A 17,823-nucleotide genomic window follows, 5' to 3' on the forward strand; every position below is an offset into this window, starting at 1 on the left:
AGGAGGAGGAGGAGGAGGAGGAGGAGGAGGAGGAGGAGGAGGAGGAGGAGGAGGGGGGGGACATAGCCCCGGAACGTTTCCACTGTTTTTCCGGAGCGCGCCGGTGCATCAGCCAGAGGGGCTAGACAGTGGAGAAGGAGAGTGAAGTTTAGAGGCGTCTTTAAAGCTAAGTCATGCATTTGGGTGGTGTCTGTAACAGGTGGTTGTCCATTTTGGAGCCACAGGTATTTTGCGATTTGAAGATTAATCACAGTGTAGATTATGGTATGAAAAAGAAGGCCGTATTATTCAAAATCGTTAAAAAGTCTCATTGAAAACATACCTGGAGTTGTGTTTCCAGCAACTAGCACATCTTTGAGTGCTCTTTGAATCTCGCAAGTGGCTATTCTTCTCCAAAACTCCTTCAGTTCCAAAAAAAAATCCTCCTGGGGTTCTATGTATCCAGGATATACTTTCCTTACCTTTCTATCACTTGCTAAGCTAGCTTAATCCTTTCATTGCTGAGTAGAAACAGTTTCCGTAGCTTCACTTCAGCCGCACGGACAATTTTTTCTTTCTCTCCTCACTAAAACAGCTGCAAAGCAAAGGGGAGCAAGGGGAGGGTAAGGTGGCAGGAGCTTACAGTCAGCTCGCTTGAATAGTGATAAGGCTGTGTGATATTATTACCAAATACCGGCAAAAACCACAAGGGGTCAATAAAAAAGCAAAAGATTTTTTTTTTTCAATTGGCGATCCAGATCACTAGTAGAGGCCATTGCGAGACACTGTCATTCTTGCATTTGACTCTAAGGCTTTCATGAAATTTGTTATTGTCAGTTATTACACAGACCCTAATTATTCTGTCTTATGGGTTGAAATGTTCACTTTTCTATGTGTAAACATGGCCGGATGTGTGGAGCGGTGGGACGAGTGGGGCTGGCTGGTTGCCCACAGCACCTGAAACATATTAGACAGCACTGCTACATTCCACAGTTCCTCTCCCAAACAGCCAGAGGGCATCATAAAGGACCTCTCTGAGTGGGCCGCACAATTAAGTCAACAGCAGCGAGCACACACTCAAAATCCTACAATCCCATGTTCTAAAGAAGGAAGTTGTCATTTTGTTGATTTCAAATATGGATACCAGGGACAGGGAACCAAAATGAGCAACCATGACACAAGGCAACATATCGGGCTTTTAAGGTCTTTACACCTGAACAAGACAAGGTTATTTATGTAAAAAAAAAAAAATACAGTAAGAGGTGAGAAACTGTGCTGTTCAGGAATTTGAATTGGCCTGGAGCTATTGGGAATGACAAGGTAAAACAAGGTTTCACTGCTTGCATGGCATGCAAGAAAATTGATGACGCCCTGATGAGCACAACTTTGAGCGCAGAACTACTCAGAAGGAATAAAGCTATGGATCATGGGCTTTAAACATCTGGCGAACAGTTTCACGTTCCATCTATGATGCAACAAACAATGCAGTCGAGGGAATTTGTGATTTACACCTCTTTTAACAGGCCACAATGGTACTAGGTTTGTCGGGGGGAAAAAAGTCTTCCGATTCATTTTTCACTCTCCAGGGTCGCCAATTCACCAAAACATGTGCCATCCTCAATACAAAACAGAACTCTAATTGCTCTTACATTCCTGTAGAGATGATACATATGTCCAAAAGCCACTTAAAAACATTCTGCACTCTCAGATTCTCCACAAATGCATCTTGTTAAAACACCACATTGATGAGAACGCTTTGCCAAAAAAATAACTTCTATCAACTTTTTTTTTTTTTTTTTTTTTTATCAAATGCTTTGCCATCTGGACTTAAAACAGTAAGGGGCCCAGCAGAGCGCCTCACTCCACTCAAAAAAACAAACATGCATAGACAAACAGAGCCCTCATGCCAGATTTGTGGGTGATGGCCCGTTCTGCTTCGCGCACGTGTCTATATATGCTTTAGTGCTACCAAGGCCCCCGCTCTTTGGCTGGGGTTGAAGTCCGCCGCCGCGCGTTATGCTCACTGGGTATAGCTCGATGGGCGTCAGTAGCCTCTCCTCTGGCCGCCCGTGTCCATTTGCTCCGCGGGTATGGCAGGGCCCGAGCTGACAGATGGCCGGCCTCCCCCCACCACTCACTCTCTCTCCCTCGCTCTCTCTGTCTCTCTGCGCTCCCTATAACTGGTTTTTCCTCCGCCGTTGACCTTGCCACCACCAGCCAGCAATCCCGGGCCTGGCAGCGGGCCGCTTCGAACAGGAGGGTAATGGTGTCCAGCGCTGCTCACATGATTATTAAGGCTCTGACGCAGGGGGGCCCTTTCAGAAGACGATTCGCCCCTAGCCCACCTCCAACCTCCCGCCCGCCTCTTCCCATGTCTGCCGTTTGTGTGGCAAAGTTTTTGGACAATGACGGCCATTTGGAAGACAATAAAGAGCGAGGGAACTTTTGTGTAAACCAAACGTCAATACGGCAAGCATCGCCGCCGCACGGAAGCGAAATGCGCTGTCCGAGTCACCGACTTCCTTCGTTTGCCCTTCAAGAAACCTGCCCCCAACTTTGACTCAATTATTTTGTACGTGCTCAGTCGCAATATGAGATCTTTCCTAGCATGGGACGGCGGCTTGTTTCCAGGCGTGCGTCGCATTCTCCGAATAGAATAAGCGAGAGCTACACTCCACTAAGTTAGATCTGATATGTCACAGTGGGATTGATGCGGACAGCCTAGCATTTGCCCACTCTTCATTCTCTAATCCCCTTGCCCTCATGGTGGGTGCAGTGCCCTCAACTAGTATTGACACCTTTCGCAACTATCTGCTGCTTGCAAATTGAAGGATTACAAATAGCAAAGACTGACGAACCGTATAGTTTAGGTCCTCAATAAACTGAAATGCATGGGATCCTTGCATTAGTGTAGCAGTTCATATTTCAGTCTTGTTAATGTTCCCGGAAGTGTTTAACATGTGCACTGTGAGCCAAGAATCAATATGGCAAATCTAATCACAACGGCAGTATTTGTGAGACAATTTGCAACCGCAGTTCCCCCCAAAAAAGAAAAAAAAGTTTAACCCAAGTTAGGTCGGTCATATAGAAAGAAACTCACCACAAAGTTATCTTCAACATCACACATTTCATTAGGAGCGCCAATATTAGCGGATGGCACTCTCTGTGGGCATGCTCCTGTCCTCTCTGCGGCGTAGGTTGCAACTTTGACCTTTACTCAGCCTGGACTGTCTGTTTGCACTTCTTCCCATAACCCCCCCCACGGACACACTGCTAAGCAACCCCCCCTCCGTTCAAGCCAGGGGGCGATGGTGCACCCAGGGCCTTCCGTGACACCTATGGGACCGCAGGGAGGGGGCAGTAATGCCGAGGTTAATTCTGATCATCCAGTATTTATGGGCCCCGCTTCAGAACAAGGGTTGGCATTAACACTCTAAAGGAGACATCCCCGCTGTATATCAATAAAACATGGCCATAGCACACAGGGAGAGCCCACCTTTATGCAGGTCCGCTCTCGGCATAGGAGGGCTATCGTGGGTGCACTGAATTCGCTTTCCAGTCCTAACCGGAATTGCGTTACCATATCTTATCTGAGGCGGTCCAGCCTGTATCATAACGATGGGATCAGCATGCTCTTTTGTAGGAAGCGTTCTGATACTGCCTCTGTAAGTAGAGTTGCATGTCTTCCCAAAGCAACTATGTGGTCAGTCTGGCATTCCATGGACATTATTTAACCTGAAGGTGGACAGCTTTAACTAACAGCAGCTAACACATGATGACACAGGTCTGTCGATGGATTATGGGTTTCAAAAATGTGGAGGACAACTTTGTGTACCTATGATGCAATATAATCCAGGGAGAACAGATTGGGCGGCTTCAGCAATAGGAGAAGAAACAAAGCAGGATTACTCAAAAGTGTGAAAAGTACTTTCCATGTATGTTTTGGATGGGTTGTGACTTGGCTTTGCATTATATGTTAAATGTCAGATGATTGTTACACTGACTGTCTATTGGTACATCAGTATTTGATTTTTCATGATCTTTGACTCCCTGACCCATCCTGACCCATGTAGGTAGCCACCCACTGTTTTTAACATGCATTTTTTCATTACGAAACTAGACACACCTGTGAGTGTTGTTGGTAACACACACCAAATGTGTGGTTTTGGTAGCTCTGTGATGAACAGAACTGAAATAACTGACGATCAAAAACTTGTGAAAAGTCACGATCCGGACATTTCAAAGATATTATTGCGTCTCTTTTCTCTCTGCTTTGTCAAACATGCTCTCCGGAGCATGTTTGACAAAGCAGAGCAGCTTCCCATGGAAAGATCGAAACAGCTGAGATTTTAACATTTCTCTGAGTTTGGTTACAATCGGTCCAACAACGGCTGAGAAACATCCTGTTAAAGTCTTCAATCCGAGAACCAGGCTGTTTAAATGCACGTGTGATGATAAGTGAAAGCGATCGATCTGTGGTGTGTGGAGTTAATCAGAAAGGAGAGTGTTTCATAAAGCACGCAATATTTCTGTTTCTAGAAAAAAAATCTGTGATTTTGATCAAAACTAGCCTCTGTTTAGCCTCGATTTCTCAGGAACTGAAGAATTAAACTGTTTTCACCAACGGAGAGCTTAGCGTCTCACCTTTCAAATGAGCCATAGCATGTGTCCATAGCTATAACATAGAATACGCTGTGGTGCTACAAATATCATGAAAAATAGTCTGGATTGTTGGCACTCTATATGTGTTAAGTTTGTTCTCTCAATGTGTTAAGATATACTAAATCAACTGTTTGCCAAGGAGGATGATATGAAAAACTCAGAATTCATCAGTCATGAGCTGCTGACTCACTCTTTCAGACAGACATACGAAGGTGATTCACCTACACATTCATTATAGCCAATCTCGAGTGTAAGATGAACCAATTGTGTGTATGGAATTCGGGTACATGTACTTTCTTTCGATACAAGCAGACTTTGAACTCACAACCTCTGGAACTGCTAACTCCTCTGCCATCCCGCAGGTTAGTAGAAAAGAGGGATTGAAAATATCAGTCACATAGCTAAATTAGACACATACTGGGAGCATAGAGTTATAAACCAACCGTGCAAAGATCACATTTCTTGGAGGATAGTTTGGGAGCTAAAAACACGCAAAATGAAATAGTTAAGCCCCTGCTGACCCATTTTTTTTTTTCAAAGTCAAATCCCAGGGGCGCACAGTAGGGGAGGCTACTTTAGCCTCTGCATCGCCATGGAGACATCAAGCCCGACATTGCGATGCAGCACAGGGCCCGGCGCCGGTGTGGAGCTCCCCGAGTTTGTACAAACAGCCTGTATGAACTGAGAGCATCCGATATTTTCTACCTGCGCTCACATGTTGGCCCGGTCTGCGAGGGTGTGGGGAAATGTCAGGAAAATCGATAGATAAGGACCACATCACACCGAGCTTGTCTGGCCTAGCAACAGAGCATCCCCATGGTGATGTCAATTACCTTCTGCTTTACAACAAAAAAAACACACACACCCCGTAAGAGCGCAACAGTCTCTGCAATGCTGTAAAAAAAAAAACTTTTAAAAGCGGTGTCTTGGTTACGTCAAGGCATTTGTAGGGAACTTCTTTTACCTCCTCTTGTCACATCTTGTTTTTCAAAGCATTCAGACAATGACGTGTGAACCTACCGATACATTCTCTTCATGGGGGTGCTACATCAGTCAGAGAAAGGTACAATGTAACAAGCTAAGGTGCGCATAATTGCATATTAGCAGCTACACACTTAGCTGCGCAGAGAAGTGACTGCGCTAACGAACGGAGAGGCGTTATTAATCACCAATTAATAAAAGCCGGCAGATATCACACTCGGAATATGGTTACGCCTGGGTTCCTTTGTCTCCACTGCGGGTCCAAGGCCTTATTTATTTCATAAAATTGATCCAGTTCTGATCCTGTCTCGTAGGAGCGAAATGAGAAGTGTTCGGCTGTGTTTGTCAGCAGATTGCATGTGTATGCGCGCTCGAGAGTCAGACCAGCACGGAGCTTAAACGCAATCACATCGAAATTGCGACTGGAAGTAGACGCAGTAAGCAAATCCCGAAGACTGCAATTATTTTTTTTGTTATGGCAATGGCCTACGAAGAGCTCCAGATATCAGATTGTAATGGGAACACTTATACCTCTAGCTAACCCTGTGTTACAGTGTTTCTTGATAAGCTTGACAATTGATATAATACAAAACACAAAAGACCCCTCCGCACCCTCCCAAAAATAAAAATAAGAAAATTACTCCAGCCCTATCTTCAAAAAGCCAAAGTATCACAACATTATTTTTGTTTTGAGCTTCACAAAGAGAGGGGGAGGTTTAATAGAGAAGTAAATGGAGCCACCAGGGCAGAGACAGGGGTATAATCAGCATCTACTGGCCACGCAGCTCCGGGGCTCCAGACAAGAGGAGATGTGTCAAGCATAATTTGCAGCCAATAACAAGAAACAAAACAGGGCTTTTAGCTTCAAACACTGCTATGGCGAGCCACTCTGTCTTTTATCCCTCAAATGCCAGCAGTGTAGTCATAGGAGAAGGGAAGAGAGGGAAGGGGAGCTTGGAGGAGACTGAGACAGAGGAGAGAGAGATAGAGGAGAGCTAAAGGCCTCTCTCTGCTGCAGCCTGGTAACGGCCCACAGTGGCTGCTTCACACAGAGCGGCCAGCTGTACAGCAAATGTGCCTTTCCCTCTCCGCCCCCGAACCTTTGCACCCCTCTAGTGCCCCCCTCTGCCCGGGCCGCCCGGGCCACTGACTCCTCTCTGAGAGAGAAGGCTCCTCCCCTGACTTGGCTTCAAGCTCAGTGCTGTCACCAGCCCAAAAATCTGTAGAGGTGACCCCGCAAAAGCACGTTTGTGGGAGTGGTCTGATTTGTTTGTGGCTGTCCTTCTGAGCACGGCCACTATGGCTCTGAGCTGTTTGGAATGGACCGTTGTGAGGATGAATTGGATTGAAAGCCCATATAACGAAAAGAAAATATCCTTTTCACCTTTCAAAGCTTTTAAGACAGAGCCTTTGCAACCAAACAAGTCAGGGCTGTAACAAATCTACACAGGGACATTTGAAACATAGCGATAAATGGGCCACACACACCCCCCATGAGGCACCAAATGTCAGAGTTTACAGTGGGGTCAGAGTAAAGCCATGGGGCAGCGGGCGGCATGCTGATAAAACCAAGCCGCCTTTTGTGTCAATGAAAGACCTTCAAAAGGTCCTCTCAAAACAGTCTGCTTTGTGAGAGCATGTGCCTGTAAATATTGTGTCTTTAGCAATTACTATGAAGCATCAGGGCAAACAGACCGACCCGTTTTAATTCCAAAGAGCAATTTCAAATAGTGACTTGATATTGACTGCAGCAGCTGAAAGCTCTATAAATCTGTTCATCTCCAGAGAAACATCGGACACCCTCAATTCTGTAAGTGTGCCATGCCAAAAAAACTCTAAACTAAAGAGTGGCCAGCTGTCTTCTGGCCTGCTATTAAATTGCTCCTTGGATGGTGGTGATATCATTTTTTTCTCCATAGGAGGATCACACCAGGTCCCCAAACAGAGCCACCAGCTGTACAGCAAATGTGGACTGATCCATCTGGGCCCTCGCAGGCTGCGGCCTCCATCTTAAGACACGTGGGGCCACTCTCAGCCTGGCCCACCTCCACTCCTCCTGCACCCTCCCGCACCCATGGCCATCTCCATCCCGGCTCTTTCATTTAGCTCCATTATCACAGTCAATGTGGAGGAGCTGGGCACAGAGCTGCACTTTGTGTCTGAACATCATCAGAGTGTAATATCCATGCATCACAATGTGCTGGCAGTCAGACAGGAGAGCCAGTCTGAGCACTGGGCCCGAAGGGAGCTGCTCGGGGGGCGGCTGAGTGCACTCGCTGGAGGGCCACTATTGTATTACCAAAGGCAGCGAATATGGACTTGTCTGGGTGAGACGGGCTCGGGTTTTGTTGTTCCATACACTTAGCACTATGGTTATGTCACGCCACATCACTATATATAGAGTTATCAGTGTGAACTGACACCATGGAGTGGGGCATGGATGAAAACAACACCCCTATGATTCCAGCGTCTGCTCCATTACCTACGCTAATAACGCTGACAGCTGAGCGAGATGACCCCAGCCCTGTCTCCCCTCTCCTGTGCAGATGGCCATTAAAAGGAGAAAGTGTCCCTTTTTCAGTAGAGAAGGTATTTAGAGCTTTTCCCAATTACCTTTTTTTTCCTGTGATTCGTCCCAAATTGGCTTAGCAATCCAAAGCACCCCCATCAACATTTACCCCCGCTCATACGAACGACACACAGAAACATTCCTTCTCCTTCTCTCCACATACAACCCCCCCTATTTGTTCGATGCACCAAAGACATTACCTTCCTCCCACGTTTTCTATCAAAATTCCCGGTGTTTTTGTCTACATTTTACACCTCACCAAACAAACATATGCGACAGAAACCCTTTCGAGATGGCAGATGAAAGCTGTGATCATGTTGAACACAAAGCCACGGCGTATCAGAGTAGTAAGACATCAGACAATAACCCAATCGCCTATCCCCCTGTTTTCTTAAGCTGCCCGAATTCCACTATTACGAGGCAACTGCGAGCGTGCGCGGCTGAAAGACATAAAATAAGCAGTAGGGGTGTTTGTTTTCGACCCTCCCAGTGCGCCTCCGTGCCTGCCTTCGCTAGAGAAAGGACTAATGCCGGCGTGCTACTGTATTAGGCACCCCCAGTAGAATAGTGGGTGAGCAGATCTCAAAGATGAATACAAAACACACACCTACACACCCGCGGCTCCGTCTTTCTGCACCCCTCCCTCCGTTCTCCTTTTGCAAATACGGCGGGGCATCAGAAATCACAAATCACATGCCTCTGATTGTTTATGCACAAACAGTGGGTCCCTGATAGAATTGCCCAGCGCATTTTAAAATTCACCTGCGCCCAGAAGCGTGTCCCAAACACCGAGGCGGCTTGGTTCCAGATCAATGAGTCGCTCTCTCCCGCCGAAGACAACAGATAATGCAGTGTAATGAAAGATCCGCCAAACGAGCTGAATAAATGAATGAATAAAGGAATGTGAGGGAGGAATTTCAGGCGGCGACTAACTGCGGGCAAGAAAAGCGTATTTCCAATTGTCTTTTTCTCACCACAGATGATTTGGCCTGCATACCAATCGCACGCAAAAGCAAAGGTAACTGCAGCAGTCGTATTTAGCATTGAAAAGGCAGCAGATGAAAGACACAATGTTATGTAATTTGAAGAAACTTAGGCACTACTGCAACACACAGTACTTGGTTCTAGGGCAGCTCAGTGTAAGTAGTAAAATGGCAGCAATATATGAATACAACTGTAACTTCTATTGAAATGACAATGGGTGTAAAAACCTCTCAAATAAATAGGAAACACAATACGTAATATGAAATACATAGCTCCAAATATATTCCACCAGATGGCTAAAGGTAACATATTGCATTAATTCAGATGGATGGCACAAATGAGTATGTATCAAATTTTAATTTCAGCCTATTTTTGCAATAATGTCAATATAAAATGCAATCATGATTTAACCATCATCATATTAAAGATAGTATTTCTGTTTAATGCAGCTCTATGGTCAAATGGTGACTACTTTCTCCACTCCACTCCAGTGTGAACTATCAGAAGAGGATGTCAAGCTACCTCTTTACAAGTCAATGTAAATGATAGATTACTATTTCTATTGTGTATTTTCCCCAACTGTTTCTGTTGTTGGTGATGTTATAAACTGTCAAACTCAATAGCTCAGTCTAATAGTGTAGAAAACGTGTGTGTGTGTTTGGATGATCTAGTCAGAAGGACAGAGTGAGCATGAATAAGAAGGGAAAATGATTTCCTACCCAGCATGTGGTTGGCCACGTGGACCTGGATGTCCCATTCACTGTAGAAAACCATCTGACACTTGATGCACTGGTAGGTCTTCTTCTGAAAGTAATACAACATTGTAATTATCACTTAATTAGAAAGCTACATTATATCCTCCAATTATACTTTGTGCATGTGTTTATGTCAGTATTGTACTCTGAATCACTTAATTTCTCTTCTTTTAATGTCAGTTATCTTCAGCAAAAAAAGTAAGATCTTCCAATGTAAAGGTGCATTATGGAAAACCGATTAGGGTAAGTGCATTAATGGTCACATAAACAGTGACTGGTGCTCATCAAGGACAGGGCTGAACATGCATAGAAATAGCAGGCTACTGACTTGCTCGTATGACGGCTTATGGTGAGCAATTGAAAGCAGTGAGAAGAAAAAATTGTCTGAGGCACTCGAGTCTTATGAAAAAAATCAGAGTCCTTTATTGAGTCATGGACCAGCCTACACGTTTGGACCAAGAGGTCCAAGGCCTCTAGTGCCTTGGATAATTTTTCTTTTTATGTGGAGAAAATAAAATAATAAATTTTTTATTTGTGCGTATAGACCTTGAGAGACCCAGTGGCTGTATGAGTGGTTAGCTTAGCACCCTTACATTATATCACAGTGGCATCTATGGTGCTCCAGGATCAATTGAATTTCGAGTGTCTAGTAGGTTTTCACTGCTGACGAACTTTCTCACCCGAAAACCTACAAAACAATTGACCGTGGAGCGCTGGCCACCATGATCAAAAGTAAAGCTCCATAATTAACCACCCATACATCTGTTACAACCAACATTACCTCCTCAGTTTGTGATGGGCTGGTCCTCGGCATGGGGGACACCTGTGGGGTCTTGAGCTGCCCGCTGTTGCTGTCCCCTGCCTGCTCTCGGTGCACCGTGGCCACGTGGTTCTGCAGCTCTGCCTCACACTCGAACTTGACGTTGCAGCTGGAACACCGCGTCTTCCCCGCCGACGTAGAGGACGTGGAGGAGGATGAAGAGGATGAAGACACCCCTTTAGCTTTGCCCTCAGCGGGACTCAGTCTCTCTCCTTGGATCCAGGCAGCTGTGGTGGCTGGGGTGGCAGCTCCTCCCTGCTGCGGAGCCTGTCTCCCCCCATTCACCGTCGGACTGGAGCTTTTGGAACCAGCGGCTGTCACGCAGGATGCACAGAGTCCGTAAGGCAGTCCATTGATGTCTAATTTCACTAAGTCTAGCTTGGAGCGGAAATCTTTAAGACAGGACGCACACTTGAAAGGCTTCTGGACATGGTGCATCTGCTGGTTGTGGGAGATGGCGTTGGTGCGGGCGATGGGATGATTGCTCGTCATAGTGCCTGTTTTTTGCATGTGAAAAGTACCGTGGATTTTCAGCTCCAATGTCGAGGTGACTGTCTGCATGCAAACCACGCAGCGGAAACCCGTGAGGGAGTTCCTCAGGTCGGGGTGCATTTGGCAGTGCTCTAAGAAGTCCTCTTCACTGTGCAGAGGCATCTTACAAATGCGACAGCTTCCCGTGTCCAGGCTCTTGCTATGGGTGACTTTATGTTCCGTGAGGGTGAGCAGTGAAGGGAAGCGTTCGCCGCAGATGGGGCACATGTAATGTTTCACAGGTCCGAGGTGGGTCTGCATGTGCTCCCTGAGCCCGGCTTCAGAGAAGAACGTGCGGGAGCAGACGTTACATTTGTGGTTGCCCTTGATCATTTCTGCTTTCCGCTTCATCAAGGCACTCTCACCAGGGCGGATGTTGTGGTCTCTAAGCTGATGGTTGGTGAGGAGCGACTCCATGGTGTAAGATGCACCGCAGATGTCACAGCTGTACATGGGATCAGCTGTGTCCACCTCCTCCTCACTGCCATCGTGGTTGTTCGGAGATTCCACCACAGTGGCCCCTACTGCACTCGCTCCGTGGCTATTCGTCAAAAGACCTTGAAGTTCAGCATCTTCTTTAGGTTGGTTCTCTCCACCACTCAGAGCCGAGCCATTAGCGCCACAGTTCTGCACCTTCCCCTCAAACACGCAATGTTTCTCCCTTAGATGCTTCTCCAAAAGGACAATAGCGTGGAAGGCCTTACTGCAGAAGCGACAGTTGTATTTCTTGCTGTGCGTGGTTATGTGGCACTGCAGCTCCACCTCTGTTCCAAAGGACTCTCCGCAGAAGATGCAGCGGTGGGCGCGGCCTTGGTTTTCGAGGTGGCTGTGTTTCACGTGAAGCTGCAGGTCCGTCTCGTGCCTGAAGTCCCAGTTACATGAGGTGCAGCGGTATACCTTCTTCTCGTTGCTGTGCTTGACTGCCAAATGCAACTGCGTGGAGACCTTGGAGTCAAACACCTCCTGGCAGAGTGTACAACGGAAAAAGACAAAGGTGTGCATGTCGAGGAGGTGCTTCTGCAGGTCGTCCACCGAGGTGAACTGCTTATCACAGCTCTCGCAAATGTAATACGTGGAGGTAATCGTAAAGTGAATTGTCACGTGCTTTAGCAGAGACTCCTGGTTGGGGAACTCTTTGTTGCATTGTGGGCAGGTGAGTTGAGGTTGCAGACCGTCAAGATGCGTTTTAAGATGGGTCTGAAAAAGATCTAGGTTGTTGTACTTGGCTCCACACTGATTACATATAAATTCACTGTTATTGGAGCGAGAAGAGCTATGCTTCAGCATGGTGGTTTGCTCCACAGATATAGGAGATGATGGACTGAGGGTTCGCAACGCTTTCTTTCCATTGTTAATGTAATTGAGTGCCAGTGGAATGTTCTTGTGGTTCTCTTTGATGTGCTTGTTCAGTTTGAGCACACTGTTAAAAATGGGAGAGTTGGTGCAGTACGAGCAGGAATAGACCTCTACGATCGGTTCCTTGGGCGTGACAGCAAGCGGGGAATCAAATCTCAGACTGCCGCCATCGCAGTGAGTCTGGCGAACATGCTCTTCCAAGGTGGCCTCGGTCAAAAAGCCCATGAAGCACTGAGGGCAAAAGAAGGCGTTGCTTTCTTTGGCGACTGGACTGGGGAAGCCGTGGGAGCAGCGGATGTGTTCTTGGAGAGCATTGAGGTCGTTCAGCACCTCTGGACAGAAGTTACACTGAAGAAGTGCGTCGGGTAAACTGGCCAGAAGAGCAGCATGGTCCTCCGCGTTGTGGACCTGCTTGAGGTGCTCATTGAGATTCAACAACGATGGCAGGACTTCGAGGCAAAACTGGCAGGTATGGGCCTGCTCGGGTTTGTCCAAGTGCATGGTCCGAAGATGGATTTGAAGAACCGCTAAGCTAGAGAACACTTGCTTGTTGCAGTAGATGCAGCTGTAAGAAACTTTGGGCTGTTTGGAGGATCGGCCTCCGTGGTCTGCGTTCTGAGCCGTTCTCTTTCTCCGGCCTCTCGCTTTGGGAACAGGTGGTGCCGTCTCCACCATTGTTGAGCTGTCCACAGAGAGGTTAGAGTCAGGGGTGGTGCTAGAGACTGAGGTGTAGCCCACTGTTAGCAAAGACGGGCTGTTGCTGTGATTGCTAGACTCGGGCAGCTGGTGGATGTCCATGTGGGCGTAAAGGTCTTCCACGGAGACAAAGTGCTCAGAGCAGATGGCGCAGGTGTGGCCCTTTCTGTCCCGACTATGGGCCTGGTCAATATGTGTCAGTAAAGTGCCCTCATCGCTAAAAGGTTCATGGCAGTAGATGCACTGCAGGGTGGCGCCAAGCCCCCCGTCCTCTGACGGCGAGCACTCCGGATGGCACTCCGCAATGTGCCTCTGCAGCTCTTCCGGAACGTCAAAGCCCTCCTCACAGCGGCTACATTTCCGCGTTTCTTTCAGTTTCCATTCTTCGCCTCGCACGCTGTCTTTGCCCCGCTCGTGAACCTGCATGTGTCCGTGAAGGGAGCTGGAGGAGAGGAACCCTCGCCTGCACACGGGGCACTTGTGGGGTTTGTTGGAGGCGTGCGTTTTCATGTGGATTTTGAGGTGGTCGCTGCGCGAGAAGGCAGAATCGCATTCGCCACAGTGGTACTTCTTGTCGCCGGTGTGGAGCTTGACGTGCCTGTCCCGACTGCGCTTGTGCTTGAAGAGGCGGCTGCAGAAGGTGCAGCTGAAGGGCAGTTTGTCGCCGTGACTTTGCTCGTGGCGTTTGAGGAAGCTCAGACGGCTGAAGGATTTGTCACAGAACTGGCAAGGATACGGCAGGCCCGGTACTCCCTCGTCTTCGCCAAAATCATAGTCCTCGCAGTGTCCCGGAGAAGTCTGGTCCTTACTGGAGGGTGAAGATGCTGGCCAGGAACACGATGGGTCATCCTCGAGGTCAGCTACGTCTGCAAACAAGAAAGACAAGAAAGAAGATCATTAGAATGGTGAGCTATGAGAAAAAAAAACTGGTAAGATGATTTATAAACGGAAACTTTTAGATATAGTGAATACGTCAAAAACATGCTCTTTCGCAGCATATGCACTTTCACTTTGCAGAGATCGCTTGAATCAGATTCCACACAGTACCAGCAAAACTATGTGAGTGAAAGATGCTGAAAATACTAATAATAATTTGAACCATGATACTAATAGTTCCACTTGCAGGGAACTTACAATATTTATTATTGTTTGGGTGAATGACAAATTGAATTTATTACAAAGTTCCAAAACAGCTAAACTAGAAAGAAAATGCACAAGTAAAGATTACAAGAGCCGTTTTGTAATGCTGTATTAGCAACTCATTTGTCTCACTCTTCTGAACACAAAAGGTGGGCCACCACTGAGTTATTTGCCATGGTAATTATGAAGTAGAGCCGTGTGAATTAAGAAGTGTTGAGAACTTAGACCGTTTTTTTTTTCTTCTCCGGTGGAAACAATGCCTCTCCTTAGGTGTTATCTAAAAAGTTACATTTAAATATGCAATTTGAAGTATAATTAGAGAAGAGAGTGAGTGGAAATACTTTTACAACAATTAACCTTGTATGTGGCCGCGTAATGGCTTAGCCCACTGTGACTCAAAACACAATCTCTCTGACATTTAAAGCCAGCACCAGACAATGGGTGCACTTTAGGATGTAGAACCGGCATGAGGTAAATTAGAACATTTCTATTATTCAGAAACAATTACTAAATTATGTATTTTTTTTGTAATACAAGCCCTTGAAATGACCTCAGATCCATCAAAATTGCAACACTTGAGAAAAAAAAAGGCAAGACAGAATGTGCAATCTAGCCTCCCTTCCGCCTAGAATGGATGATTTTCATGAAACATGTGTGTGGCGCCATTTTAGGTCAATATATATCACATTATGGCGAAGGTGTTATTATCATATTTATCTGTGCGGTCGCCGTGAGCCAACTGATACTTGATGGATGGGCTTGTCATGTGATATGCGCGAATGAGGAAGTAGGGGAGGAAACGGATAGGGCAAAGCAAATGAGTGGTTAAAAGCATCTCCCAAGGACATGCAGGTGTCCCAAATATACAGCGCAGGCAAGAATGCCGTGCACAATGTGTTTGTTTTAATGCATCCCTATTCGGAAGACTTGGCTCTTGACATTCCACTGCACTGTTATGAATACAACACACACTTTCCACGAGTTCACAAGGTCACCGGCCATGTCTTCCCCCCTCTGACACATGTTAAGCTCCACAAACTTCCTTACCTAAATAAAACTGAACAATCTCAACCCGAAAAGGAAAAAGAAAAAGATAAATGTGTCAAAAGGTCACAACGTTGGAATGGGAAAAACAAGAGGAAGCTGCCGAGATTTATGAGAGGGACAAAGGAAAAGCGCAAGCTCCTTCCAAGATCCAAACCACTCTTTATTCTCTCTGGGTTGACAAGTCCAAGCCTCCCCTCTCCATCTCTCCTTCTCTTGCGGTTGTTTTTGCTGGGAGATCTGCCCTTTGTCAGGATATCATGCCCTGACGGAGCACTTACCCCCATCAGGGCCTATCTTCAGGAAACAGATGGGGTCGGAGGCCATTCCTTTGCCCCCTCCAAACTGCTGAAAGCGGCACATCGCGAGCCCACCTCCACACCGCGGCCCTCCCGGAAACCTCCCACCCTTGGCAAGGTGCCCACTCCGTGCACACACAGTCAAGTCAAGGAGCACGAAAACACAATGTTGATATAGTTTTTCGCTTTATCTACAATGTTTTCGCAGCGTTTGGTGGTGGTTGGAGGGAGGTTGGGTGACTCAGTGCTATGCCCTCCTCCATAGAGGGGGTGGATGGCCTCTCCAGCACAGCACTCCCAGGATATAGAGAGGAGAAGGCAGAGCAGGAGAAAAATGACCCCGGCCAATGCCTTACAGTGAAATGCATTGGCTTGGAGACAATAGTGTGAAGCAAACAAATAAATGGGCTTGTATACATGGCTAAATGAAATTCTACATAAATGAGCACGTCTTAGCCTTGGGACATTTTGAGGCTGTCAGAATAACATCAGTCTTTTCTGCGGGTATGCTGTTGACTTGATGCATTATACTCATTTACAGCCTTTACTTGAATAACAAATATGGATGTCCAAGAAAATGAGTGGGAGACCAAACATTCACTTATCCAAACTAAATCAGTTAGAGAAATATATCCAACAATGAAATGTGAAATGTGTCCTACTGAGTTGTGTGATGACATCATTGATCCAAAGTTAAGTTTGTAACAAAAGACTGTCTAACTGAACAAGGGAGAAAAGTGAACTGTTTCACATCTGTTTTGTATCGTGCAATGTGGAGTGCGATAGACAATGCCTCCCATAGAAACTGCACTGTCGTATCCACAGCACAGAGCCACTGAACCTACACACATACATGAGACCAGCACACAGATACTAGTGCAATGTGTGAACAACTGCAGATGAAAGAGCAATCTTCCTCCAGAGACTTGAGGAGGAAAGAGAGAGACTTGTTTTTTTCCTTCTACACCCAGACGAGAAGTGGCCGGGCCCAGGCAGCAGCCTGAGTAAATAAAAGAGGGCCTTACTTCCCGGTCCCCGGGGCCCCGGGCCTGTGCACGCCAGCGCTCTCTGTGCCGCTGCCAAAGGGGATGCTGGGGCCTGAAAAACTACACCCCGCAGCTGAAGGGCTGTCTTTGTTGGTCTGCCAAGGCCTTCCTGAGCATCCTCCAGCCAACAGCCTGTCCCGTCCTGGGAGGAAGACCTCCATCTTAAGGCCTGTCCCTGCCCCCTCCTGCTTCTCTTTTAAATGTCTCCTATGGAACACAACAAGTCAGCACAGAGCCCCTGTGGTCCGGAGCAAATGTCCACCTCTACCCCACCAGCTGCGTTTCAAAGCAGAGCCATAGTCACATTAAGAATGTACACATGGCCTCACCTGAACGTGTAAGTCATAAAGTCAGAAATATCCACAAACAGAGTGTTATTCCAGCGCTCTGCTCCTCCTCAGTCTGACCACACTTCCTCTGTCCACGGCCATTTATAGCTCACTTTCCTAGAGTAAATATCACTGTGCAAATAAGAAGCTAATGCTGGGAACAGGTAACTTTAATATTTGTGTACACACCACTTTCACAACTCCCCCAGAATGTTCCAATTCATGCAATTACCATATTAAACATTTAACAACAATAATATATTTTAGGAACTGCTCATTAATTTTCCCAACACCACTCTCCCATTGGACATAACTACATATGGTGGCATGTTTTTAAATGCTACAAAAAAAACAACAACAACAACAACCCGAAAACTTCTAAGCTCCATCTGACACAAAACAAAACAAAGAACTTGAACAAAGACTTTTGATTGGATAATTCATATGCATTGACAGAAACGCTGCTGTATACTCCGTCAGCCCTTAGTATTGAGACCAACACCTTTGCTATAGTGCTGGATTCACTTCAATTCCAGCTTATCACTGCTTTCCAGCTTCCCGTTTTTTTGTGGTTTCTGAGGCCAAACTGTTATCCCGCTCCAGTACCTTATCTTATCAAAAAGTCATTTCTC

General features: G+C 46.5%; 1 protein-coding gene across 7 annotated transcripts in view; it reads right to left on the reverse strand.

The window, feature by feature from the left end:
• Positions 1–17,823, reverse strand: part of LOC306972487 (zinc finger protein 521-like) — a 124,146-nt gene that overhangs the window by 55,007 nt on the left and 51,316 nt on the right. For 5 of the 7 annotated variants that reach the window (XM_079569130.1, XM_079569129.1, XM_079569126.1 and 2 more), the window contains 2 exons: positions 10,712–14,199; positions 9,895–9,979 (listed from right to left, as the gene is read on the reverse strand). In XM_079569130.1, the coding sequence (XP_079425256.1) occupies positions 9,895–9,979; positions 10,712–13,843 (3,217 nt within the window). In that variant the 5' untranslated portion in view covers positions 13,844–14,199. The remainder of the gene's footprint in view (positions 1–9,894; positions 9,980–10,711; positions 14,200–17,823) is intronic. The other 2 variants (XM_079569125.1, XM_079569128.1) reach the window with 1 other exon arrangement.

This window comes from Gobius niger (assembly GCF_951799975.1).
Source record: "Gobius niger genome assembly, chromosome: 13".
Lineage (NCBI taxonomy): Eukaryota > Metazoa > Chordata > Actinopteri > Gobiiformes > Gobiidae > Gobius > Gobius niger.